Genomic DNA, 12,412 nt, shown 5'->3' with positions numbered 1-12,412 from the left:
TACACTTCACTGCACTTTACTGTAACTAACTTACTTCAGTAAGAAATGTTGCTACACTTCACTGTACTTTACTGTAACTAACTTACTTCAGTAAGTAATGCTGCTACACTTCACTGTACTTTACTGTAACTAACTTACTTCAGTAAGAAAGGCTGCTACACTTCACTGTAACTAACTTACTTCAGTAAGAAAGGCTGCTGCACTTCACTGTACTTTACTGTAACTAAGTCCTGTAGGAAATGCTGCTACGTTTTTAACACTGTTATCACTTATCGCTCCTTATCACTTATTCAGTTTGTACTTATTTTATTTCAATATGCTGCTAAATTTCACAGTGCATATTGTTGTATATTGTATACACCTACGTTTAACCACAATGTCTGTTGCACTCTGTCACATTTAGTTATTGTTTGATTTATTTGATGTTAGCTTTATTTGATTTGATTATGTTAGCTTATTGTCACTCTGATCCTTTCCCACTTTTGTATTGAAACTGTTGCACAATAATTTCCCCCGGGATAAATAAAGCTTCTTGAATCTTGAATCTTGAATGAGAGGTGGATTCACTGCAAGTGATTCATCTGTGCTTTGATGTGAACATTTTTAGCAAGGCGGTTTTGATAGGACGGGTCAGATTGACTCCGAGATGTTGTTAATCTGTCTTCAGATTCCCGGTTTACCTCCAAAGATGGAGTATAATCATATGGCTGTTAGCATCCATAAATGTAAATATCGATTATCAATCACAGGACAGCGTGAGATACGTATCCCTGTATAAATATGTGTATATATTGTTTATATTGTAACATGCTTCTTCATTTTAGTTGAAAGAGGGCAGGGCTAGTCTACCTCCAGGAGAGCTGAAGAAAGCCCGTCCGTGGCATCTCAGGATCCCCCAGAAACGGCCACCTCACACCTACAACCTCAGCCTAATGATGTGAATATTTCTACTTAAAACATCATATTATAATGGTAATGGACATGTTGAAATCTCACTTGTTTGCTGCCACTCATATTAAACACACCCACAAATAAACCCATAAACACAATTGAAGACATGTTGAACATGCATTCCTGGCACACACACACACACACACACACACACACACACACACACACACACACACACACACACACACACACACGTACATTGATGGCAGTGGCTTTGACAGATGATTACTATAAGAAAGTATGGGAGCCATAAACTAGTGGTGTAAAAGTGCTGCTTGTGAAGTGAAACATTACTCAAACCGTGCTCATCCCTCTCTCTTCTAGGAACATGGCTATGCCCTGCCTGCTTCTCCTACTGCTCTTAGGACCTGACTCAATGAGGCCTTGGCAAGAGTGGAAAGTCTGGAGCGAGAGAAGGAAAATGCCGTGGCCAGAGAAAAGAGGGCAAAGACAACAGTGAAGAGTCTTTTCGGGGATTTGAGGGAAGGAACCTCATTAATGAAGAGCTGAAAGAGAAACTTGAATTCTACTCGGGTAAGACAAAATTAGCACTTCCTGTTATTCTTACTCTCTGTATTAAACTTATTAGTTATTATCTGATGGGACTTATTCATTTTTGCTCATTACATTTCAGATCTTCACAAAGTAGGGCCATGAGTACACAAAGGACCACAGAGAGGTTGCGCTCACGCTCCATCTGCATGGTCCAAAGGCATAAAATAACTCCGAGAGACTCTGCATTTCAGCCTCCCACATCGACATGCATCACAAAGGTAGGCCTAATGTTGTCCAGTTTAATTTTTGGAAATTACTGATGCGAACATATTAAATAGCTTCTATTCGAATTTTTTGTACAGGGGGCTGTGTTCGGTGGATGACAAGCCTGGCTTGAACAAGATGATGTGAGAAATGCTGGAGAGAAGATGCCAGGGACACCAGGCTAAATATGGATGTGTTTCACTCGTGTTGGATGCCATGTCCATCAGAAAACATGTGCAATATAATCCACATACTGAGTCATTGTCTGGTTTTGTAGACATGGGTGAGGGAAACCGTAAGACTGATGTTGCTTGATTCACATCAAGTGTTTAGTGGAACGTTTGCACACCTGCAAACTGCTCACCTTTTGGTAACAGTCGTTTTTTTTTATGTCAACCGGGGCATTAGAAGTAAATAAAGAGGGTTTTAGTTTGTATTTTGTCACCTTTTTCACTACTCCAGAGTTTGTAGGTCTGCATTGGTTTTTTGTTCAATGAGTTGCAATTTCTGCTTTGATATTGTACAATTGTCTTTTTGTCCAATGTGAGAAAGGTTTGCTGGGAGAGACCTTCACCCATTAACTCTGAGGAGTATACTGGCATCTTTTATTATTGTCTGTGCACATGAATACAACGGTTTAAATGTAAAGTCGGTCCCCAGAAGCTGCAGCCTATATTAAAGCTAACAATGTGAAAAATCCTGGTGGTTTTATTTGTCAGAAAACATTTCAGGACGATCTCAAATACAGCAACCTATCTTCTAAATTAATCTAATATTGCACCATGTAAACATTTCCCTCGTTATTTGTTCAGTCTATTGAACAGAATAATTTGACGTGTTAAGAGAGAAATATGTAATTTTAACTAACATCAGATTGTGTTTAACATGAAAAGGAGCTCCTTAATACAAGATTTTCATTTTGTCATTGTGCTTGCTGAGCCAACACAATCTTTTAACTTTGAACCACTCCTCATCTTCCTTTGTGCTCTCAGCTCATATCAATCCTCCAGGTTGATCAAATATTTGTATTTTATATACTAAATATTGTGCATATATAGCATAATCATATATTGTTGAAAATTATTAAAACTGCTGACTTTACTCCCCATGTTTCTGCTTCTCTATCATATTTATAGTGTGTGATTAGCAAAATACCTATTGCCTAAATCATATCACAGGGTGACCAGAGGCCCTGTTTTTCTAATTACAGAAAAAAACAAACCATGTGTCCTGTATCATAGCTAAATGTATGACCTTTACAGCAAACAACACCGCGTTAAAATCAGTTTGGTATTCAGTGAGGTATGATTGATTAACTAGATGCACTGACAGTTCATTTCTCCTGCCAAACTGATTACACTGACAGGAGCAGTCGACCGGTCCAAGATGGCGGCCCCCACCATTGGGCAGGAGCAGTCGATGCGGCGTCTACTCTTTATTATGTCTTTGCATGGACACGTTAGAGTCTCTGCTGCTGTTTCATCGAAACTTCGGACATGAGTTTTGACCATGGACACAAACGAAAGACCCGTGGATTTGAGCAACAACCTCGAGAATGTTCCTGTTAAAATTCAGCGGAGTTCAGCCGTAATGAAGTTTCCTGAATTTCAGGTAAAGTTATGTCTAATTTATCCTCTGCTAAACAACCGAACTCATACATCTGATACACGTGAAATGCGTTGGAAGTTACAAACGTCAACAATAAAGGTTAACTGGTCTTTCCTCTACACAAAGGGCTTTTTGCACGGACGTCTTGTGTGTACTAGTAGGAAAACAGGTAATTCAGTACTGACACTAACGAAGTGACAGTGAGCCAGTATGAACAATAAGAGGAACCTGTAACTGTTGCAGGTAAATTCAGCCATGATTCATTGTATTATTTACACCCTTAGTATTTATATGCCATCGTCTCCATCTTCCATTCATATCTGCTGTAAACTAGATAAAAAAAACCTGCATGACCAATCAAAATGGATTTACAATGAAAATAGTCATTTATACAGTAGATAGCCTACATCCAAACAGCTGTCTGTCTTTTTGCTGCTGCTGCTATAGTATAGTCACTCCCCTTTATTATAATAATAATTATAATTATATTATTCTAATCATCATAATGTAGCCTTCATGAACCCCCCTTGTCCAATTTAATTGTTTTCACTCTGTTATTTAATTTCACATACACAGGAAATGCACACAAATGCATTAGATGTCACAGTAGGGGGGGCTGTCCGTCCATGGACAGGCCCCCCGAGTAGTCAGGTGCCTTGCTCAAGGGTACATCAGCAGTACCCCAGAGGTGAACTGGCACCCATGCATCTAGCAACCAGTCAATATTTCAAGAGCCTGTTTTTTCAGAGTTCTCCATCTTGTCACCTTCATGGCCACTATGTATTGACGTTTTTTGTTGTTGTTTTGCTCTTTTGTAAACTATTGTAACTCATTCACCTCTCTACTTCCAGTCAGCCCCATTTATGTTGCCCTATTAAATCCACACACACACACACACACACACACACACACACACACACACACACACACACATACACACACATACACACACGTTCCTGTTACACTTCTGCCCTTACCACAAGCCTGACTCAGAAGACGGAAGTTTCCTGATTTCCAATTACAAGTGAACACAGCATAACTGTCAAATTCATTGTTTTACCAGCAGATGAAGGCAAATCATTGCGGGCTACAGACACATCCTCTGACTACAATACAGGGAATCATAAAAACAACTGGCTCTCTAGAACCAGAGGACTTGGCCGAGTTTACACTCCTTGCTCTCGATACTCTAGTCTAGAAGACTGTTTTGACATCTTACAATATAAACTTTTTTCATCATCACCATCGCTGAATGTGGTGAAGTTGTAGTTATATATAATGTGGTCGTTTTAGTAGGTTGATGGGTTTCAACTTGGTAGTTGCAAAGCAGACCTGCTTCCCACGAATTTAAATGGAACTAGAAGTGAACTAGAAAAGAGATCTCACAATTTTAATGCAGTGTGAATTTTCCCAGTCAGGAACTTATTTTTTCAATTATTTGGACACTGCATGTGTGAATGTAACACATGCCCTATTTCGCAATGTTATTGCAAGTGAAAAATAATTCATGTATCACCTCCATGATTTAGATTTCTAATTTAATAGGTTCCTCCTTGGCCTATGCTACAACCTTCTAACAAGTTTCATGAAAACCGAGCCCATAGTTTTTCTGTAATCCTGCTGACAGACAAACAAACAAAGCCGAAACATGACCTCCTTGTCAGAGGTATTCATAAGGGCGGCAACTGCCAATTATTTTTTATTAATTAATTATCTGTAGAATATTTTCTTGATTAATCTTTGTCTTCAAATGTCTTGTTTTTCAAAAGGCAAGTTGCAAAACCTCACGTTATAGATGGGGCCTGTGAATTTTGACGTGATTTATAAATTATGAAGAGTTGTCAACTAATTTCAGACATAATTCAGTTAGTTACACTTCGTTTCCATCTTCAGTCAACTTGGTAGAGTGGGCACATCCAAAAGTCTGGACCCAGGTGAAGAATTATAGGCATTTTGGCCCAATATCTTTACCTCCATCAAGAGTTGTTTGCTTGACTTTCAACAGTATAACAGTAAAGCGACTGGCCCGATTTTCATTAAACCTAGTGGAAATGTATAGCAGGTGCCAGGGAAAAACCCATTACAATTTGAAGTGGATCCAAAGCAAGGAGCAGATACACAAATCATTATTTCCATTTCATTAATATTGCAAGATAGGGCATTTGTGCTGCATTCATGTAGCCTGGCTATTGCCACGCCATGTTCAGACTACGATGCATGTTGGTCTGGTAAGGATGCTTTCATTTTTTTCAGCACAAGAGGCAGGCGTAGATCAATGGCAATTGCTCTAAGACTGCAAGGGAAGCTCAGCTTCCCCTAAAATGTCACTAAAAAAACCTCTAATTGACACAAGTTAGAAAGCCTTCATCTTTTGTTCAGAATCAGCTACTTATCACAGGTAACCGGCGCAACTTCCTTCTCATTCATCCACACAGCGCCCCACAGCGCTTTACACAGTCGGATGCTCAGCTTCTACTGACTTCAATGGGGAAGCATAGAGCGGATTGTTCCACTGCAGTGAAACTAGACAGTCATTGGATAAGTGCTGGGTTTTGTCCCGCCCATCAGACGCTCAGCATCTCTGGGGGTCTATGTGACAGTGGGCTGGCCCAGACGCTCGGCTTCTGCATGATGATTGGATAAGCTGTTTGAGGAGGAATCCTTTTTTGATTGACAGCTAAATGAGCGAATCAGAGATCTTGAAGAACAAACATCCAGCAGAGCATTTTCCAAGTTTTTCATTCCGTTGTTCTGAACTGATCCGGAGACTTTACCGATCCCCAGCAACCTTTTCTTTCTTAAAAACTACCTTCGTTGTGTTTGGCGACTCTGTTCTGTCACTGCAGTTTCTCTCCCCAACGAGCAGCGGCAGCTGCAGAGCTTCTCCCTCCGTCACTCACACTCTGAGGGGGTCACACTTCACAGTAGCCCGGTGCAGCAGCTCCTACTGGTCACAGATCATTTTCTTGAAAAGGAAGGTAGAATTTACACATAAATAAATAAACAAACACATTTATGATGTAGGCTGGCAGCCGCCACTGCTGCACACAATTGGACAGTCCTTCAACCAATCAGACCAACAATCTGGATGATGTACTCCATTTGTTTGGCCACCAGCAGGGCTAAGTAGTAGATTAAACTTGTATTAAACTTCTGCTCAGTTTTCAAAGAAAATTTGCCATTGAAATGATTTAAATCTGGGGGCCGTCATGTTAAATGTAAATTGTAAACACAAAGCTGCTTGCGTCGTTTCTATGTTGTCATCAAGTTTAGGCCAATAAAATGCCAGGTGAAAAGCTTGGTGATTGGATTCAAAATAATTGGATAGGAAACAGGAAGAATAGACCTGCTTCTTTCCAGACTTGGGTGCAGGGCGAATTCAAAACGTCGGCAGAAGGGGATGGGGCTACCCAGTCTAGTATTCATGTGGTGTTGGAATAATTAGAAAAATTTGTTCCCAACCGGGGAAAATTTATACTGCATCAACATATTTTTGTGTTTTTGTTATTTACAGTTGTAAACTTTGTTAACTGTTCTTTGTTGTCATTTTTCAGTATTCCCCAGATAATATTCCGGGACCAGGATGCAGTGTCGATCCCAGTGAAGTCACCCTACCTGGATGCTCGTGCCTTTCCCACTCCTGCTTCACTGAAAACTGCTCCTGCCTGCAAACACACGGGCAGGCGTACAACAGCACCGGCACACTGCTGAACCTTAGCAGAACCGACTCTGGTTACTGCTCACCGGTGTTTGAGTGTAACGCCCTTTGCCCCTGCAGTGATGCCTGCTCTAACAGGGTGGTGCAAAGGGGGCTAAGACTCAGGTTGGAAGTTTACAGCACCGAGAACAGGGGCTGGGGAGTGCGGACACTGGAGGCAATCCCACATGGGACGTTTGTGTGTGAGTATGCAGGAGAGGTGATCAGTTTTGAAGAGGCCAGACGCAGACAGCTTGCCCAGAGATCTGAGGAAAATAACTACATCATTGCAGTAAGGGAGCACGCAGGTACAGGCTCCATCACAGAGACATTTGTGGACCCTGCTATGGAGGGAAACGTAGGTCGCTTTCTCAACCACTCCTGCCAGCCCAACCTGTTCATGCAGCCAGTTCGTGTGCACTCTGTGGTTCCTAGGCTGGCGCTGTTTGCTGCACGGAACATTGATGCACAAGAGGAGCTGACGTTTGACTACTCAGGAGGATACAGTAACCAGCCTCCTGTTGAGCAGTTAACCACACACAGTGATGCTGCCATACAGGCCAGTAGGATAGATAGACCCCAGAGGAAAGAGTGCCACTGTGGTGTCGCCAACTGTGGACAGTTCCTACCACTGGATTTATCCATTATAAACTGAAAATTTCATATCACATTTGTATCACACTTTACACACTATCTGAATGTCTAGGGAACTGTTTCTCTGAATAATGACCAGTCCCAGCCTGGTCGGATGCCTACATGAACTGATGAAGCCTCTTGGTTGAGAGGTGAAACGTCTTCCTAGACAAATAACTAAGTCCAGTTGCTTTTGACTGAAATTAATTTGGGGCTAACGATGACCTGGTCAAATGAGAATATTCACAGGCTTTCTGAATAATGAAATTTATTTTTGTCAAGCATGATGCCTTTTGTTCTGATTTTCTTTTTAAACTATGTCTATTAAGTTATGTCTAGGGTCTACTTTCAGTTTCCCTGAAGTCTTCGTTGGTTCAACCTCTCATTAGATCACATTAGATTCAACTTGTTGATGGCTCGATAAACAATCAGTTGGATGAGTCATGTCTGTGCTCGTCATTGTTTCCTGTTTGGTCCCCCCACTGTCTCCTGATCTGCTGCTGTCTCCCACTCAATTTAAGATGATGCAATGAAAAAAAAATAAAACAATTTTTATTTTTCTGAGAGAGTAAACTTGTTGACAATCCTCTCTACAATCCATTTCATCTATCAGGGGAAACTTGTTCTGTACATGCCCCACCAGATTTACACTCTTGCAGCTGTCTTCTTTTCCTGGCACATCTAAGTCCCATTTCACACACAATGGATGAATCTGGAAGGAGCAGAGGCATAATTTGCACTTACAGAGATGTCAGCAATGATGTTCAATAGGTGTCTTTAAATAGCCACGTAGGCTACAGAATTGATCTTTATGCCTTTTGCAGTAAGGAGATGTCAAAAAGAAAACACCAAAATGCTCAGTAAAAGTACTCGCTGTCATGTTTCCATCAACTTGACATTTCCCTTAGAGATATTCTCAGCTTCTCATTGCACTAAAACCTCAAGAGAGGTGGGACCAATTAAAAAGGGCCAGGGGGTATTTTTATATAGAAACAGACTTTATTCCCTTGTCAAAGAAGGGTTTGAGGTGTCCCACTTCAGTGTGACCATTCTGAAATCAGGACCTTCTCCACTCAATCTGCCCTGTTTCTAGTCTAGACCTGCTTTCATCTTATAAATATCCACATCTGGGTTAATTAGGATGGAGACCCTGTTTCATCCAGAAATGGGACCAGTGCTCCAGCCACACTGGGCCAAGTGAGAATAAATGGTGGGGGGGATTGAAGCCCTCTGCCAATCGGAGACTGCTGCTAACTTGATTGGATTTTGTGTCACCCAGTAGAGAGGCGGATGGCGCATGATGTGGTTATTTCGACCTATATTTTCTCTTCTGTGAGGGTTACCTGAGATTCTTTTTGTTTTTTAATGGGCTGTTCTTTGCACTCTACCTGGTCTGATCAGCACTCAGCAATTTAAAAATGTTACTTAAATGAATAGTTACAATAGGAAATAAGCTTTTTCACTGTCATGACAAGAGTTTGATGACAAGACATATACCACTCATGTTTGTACGGTAAATATTACAGCAGCAAATTAGCTGACTCAATACAGCTCATGAAAATGATGAACTATCCCTTTAAACTCATCAAATTTCAGTTCAGATTGGATCCATACAGCAGCAGTATAATGAACCAAATCAAAGTTTATTGACATTTGCCAGGTGTGGGATATACCGTCAGTCTGAGAGAAAAAACAGTCGCAGCAGCAGTAGAAAATAGTTCTTAGAATATATCTCTATATAATAGATGCATTATATTTTCATGAATACTGTATGTGTGCTGTGTCTGTGGCCTTGGAGAAAACTAGGACAGGCATTTCTAAAACCAAAGGATAGAAATGTATAGAGCGTTCTGGATTCAGCGTGTGTACAGTGCTTTGGTATTTTACCTCTGCTACCAATAAATGCAACATTTAATTTCAACCAAGAAGAAGCCATTCATTCATTTGTAGCCCCACTGTCCTTTTTTAACAATACTACAAGACAGAAGAAAAACAATCCCTTTAAATGCATGCGTCATTTTTAAGTCAGATGTCCCTGGAATCCCTATGGCAACCGGCTGCCAACCTGCGTACAGGAGGTGATGTGAACAGCAGTGGTTGGTTCGGACGTGCACGAAGACTGTTCTCAATTCCTGACTGTTGAAGAGCTGGGCGGCAAATGAATGGCTCCTTTCCAGGATAGTCACCTAGCAACCACCAGTTGATGGCTCACATGAGGTGAAGTTCCACAGCAAACCCGCTGCACAACCCCTCCATACAAAAACAAACATGTCAACAGGGATGCCTTACAATGCAGGAGAGTATTTGGAGAGTGACAACAGTGTCTTAGGTCTTAAATAGATATGACTGAAACTTTAAAAATAAAAAACTCTGGTTTCCTCCCACCATCCAAAAAAAACATGCACGTGTTAGGTTAAATGATGACTCCTTAGGTGTGAATGGTTGTATGTCTCTGTTCGTTTCTATGTGCCCTCCGATAGACTGGCGTCCTGTCCAGGGTGGACCCCGCCTCACGCCCGATGTCCGCTGGGATCGGCTCCAGCCCCCCGCGACCCCGACAGGGACAAGCGGTTGAAGATGAATGAATGAATATCTGAATGGTTTTAATCTTGGTGGCTTCAACTTACAAATGCAACAAAATGTTTGAAATATTGGAACAACAAGAAATATTGCCATATACCGATAATGTTTTATAATTTTAAAGAATGTATTACCGTATAAAGAATTTTAAAGTTAAAGTTTTATCATTTTAAAGAATTTCCCCTCGGGATGAATAAAGTATATTGATTGATTGATTGATTGATTGATTGATACCAAAGTGACTACAGAGGCAAAGATTTAAATGTTGTGATTGTATCCTCAACAGAGCTCATTGACTTTTGTCATTTCAAAGACAGATTTGACCTAATTGTGTATTTCTCTTTTATGTTTAAGTTTGTCACAAACATCACTTGAAGTGAGACTACCTAACTTTTGAAAGTTGAAATACCCCAATTAGTTAATCACTTCTAAGACTTTCGACTACGACTGTTCTCCTTGTTACACTATCACATTTAATTTTAGCTAGGAAAAACATTGCAATGGTTCAAAAGCAAAACCAGAAGTGAACTCACTAGCTCACTGGGAGGTATGTTGTAGTCTACTGCTTGATTCCATTTCCTCTCAGTTATGTTGCCTATTGATTATGTTGACATTGACATTGAGACACCTACTGTAGTGGGAACTAACAGAGACAGTTTTTCCCAGGTGTTTACTATATGTCTGTCTGTGACCAGATTTTGTAACTGCGATAGTGTCCCAACTGTGCAAGCTACAGTCACAAACCTTAACACGTGTGTAGTGGAGTTAAAATGAAGGTCAAGTTTCATGGTGGGTGTGGTCCGAGCAAGGGCATTGGAAGTAGGAGGATAAGTCCCCCCCCTCACTCTACGCCATTATAGTCGGTTTTCTTACTTTTAGATAGCCGAATAGTCTTAGTTTAAACTCCATTTAAATATCAAGGAAATAGGTCATCATCCCTAGTCCGAGGGTGACAAAATATGTGTATCAGCACCTTTAATGTTCACAAATTAACTTTGTGAAATAGTGTTGCAGCCACACTTTTTTCTAGGCTAATAAGACTGACCTCAGTGTTTCACCAAATGTAGCTTGAAAGGACAAAAGATACAAAGATAAGAGACCCATGCATCACATTGATAAAGGGGCGACAGAGACACTATTTCAGGATGAGTGACCAGTGGGGAAATAACAACTGGCAGTTCATCTGTGCAAAAATAGAGCACCTCTTTGATTAGGGAGCAGATGTCCTTGCCTTGAATCCTGGAGCCAAGTCGAGAAAAAAAAGAAATGAAAAAAAAACCTACAGCTATCTGCTTGGCCTCAGCTGGAAACGGCATTTCAAAGTCCAATTTGAAACATTCCTTTTAACTCTTGACTTGGTTGTGAATGTGTGACTTTTCTTTGAACCACAGAGTACTACACATTTCCAATTATTTGTTCCTGTTTTTGTTATTTTGACTATACTGTATACCAACATATTAAACAGCACTAAATCAGGTAATTAAGTTGCTCAGTAGCCAGAAAATACTCAAACTGTTTCACCGTCAAAGTAAAAAAGTGCTCAATCGCGTTCTTCAAAAAATAATTTCTGACGTTTTTGCTATAACCTGTCCTTTTCTAACAGGGTGTCTACATTTGTATTTTGCAGCTTCAATTCAGTGTTAGAGAAAGGGAATGTGAATGGGGGCTTTCAAACTGGTTCCTCCCATCACAGATGTTAAGTTATATTTGGCCAAGGACACCTGCAGCCGGCTCAGCAGGAAGTTCAACCCGCCTCCAGCTCCAGGTGCTCTCACCACTGATCAGACCTACACATACTGTACATGTATATCTGAACTATACCTTCACTATGTCTACAGCATGTGAATTCTTAAGCCGTCCTGGGGTGCACATCTGCAGTCTTCAGTATGTTTGAAGTTGGCCGAGTGAAATTGAGAATATGTAAATAAACACACGTAAGAATGAATAAAATAATAAAAGTAATCTTATCTTAAGAACCTGATGAAGATTGGTTCCATCATAAGCTGACACAACTGTCATATGACCCACTACAGGAACAATCATAACTCAAATGACCCCACTGAGTGCATGCTTGGTGGAGCATGTTAATGCACTTGACATTGGTGTTGCAATTGTGGAAGCCACTCGCTGTGTTTGGCAGGCTGGGACTAATCATTTCTGGATCACACTTCATTTTGAAACATT

At 40.7% G+C, this 12,412-nt stretch overlaps 1 protein-coding gene and 1 long non-coding RNA gene across 2 annotated transcripts; both read left to right on the top strand.

The window, feature by feature from the left end:
• The first annotated feature begins 1,323 nt into the window (after window positions 1-1,323).
• On the top strand, window positions 1,324-2,340 carry LOC310965698. Its single transcript, XR_014593790.1, has 3 exons — window positions 1,324-1,485; window positions 1,586-1,724; window positions 1,809-2,340. It is a non-coding gene; the product is annotated as an uncharacterized lncRNA (long non-coding RNA).
• An 854-nt stretch (window positions 2,341-3,194) lies between these two features.
• Window positions 3,195-7,781, top strand: setmar (SET domain and mariner transposase fusion gene). The gene is made up of 2 exons (XM_083939493.1): window positions 3,195-3,321; window positions 6,873-7,781. The coding sequence occupies exons 1-2, from the start codon at window positions 3,220-3,222 to the stop codon at window positions 7,668-7,670; spliced, it is 900 nt and encodes a 299-aa protein (XP_083795619.1). The 5' UTR covers window positions 3,195-3,219; the 3' UTR covers window positions 7,671-7,781.
• The last annotated feature ends 4,631 nt before the right edge of the window (window positions 7,782-12,412 follow it).

Source organism: Echiichthys vipera (assembly GCF_963691815.1).
Source record: "Echiichthys vipera genome assembly, chromosome: X".
Lineage (NCBI taxonomy): Eukaryota > Metazoa > Chordata > Actinopteri > Perciformes > Trachinidae > Echiichthys > Echiichthys vipera.
This window is presented reverse-complemented; position numbering and strand designations above follow the sequence as displayed.

What these genes read in the sequence shown, in the direction of transcription:
- setmar (XM_083939493.1), top strand. Translation starts at nt 3,220, where the DNA reads ATGGACACAAACGAAAGACCCGTGGATTTGAGCAACAACCTCGAGAAT. An exon ending in TGAAGTTTCCTGAATTTCAG is followed by an intron (nt 3,322 to 6,872) that starts GTAAAGTTATGT and finishes GTCATTTTTCAG; the next exon opens with TATTCCCCAGATAATATTCC.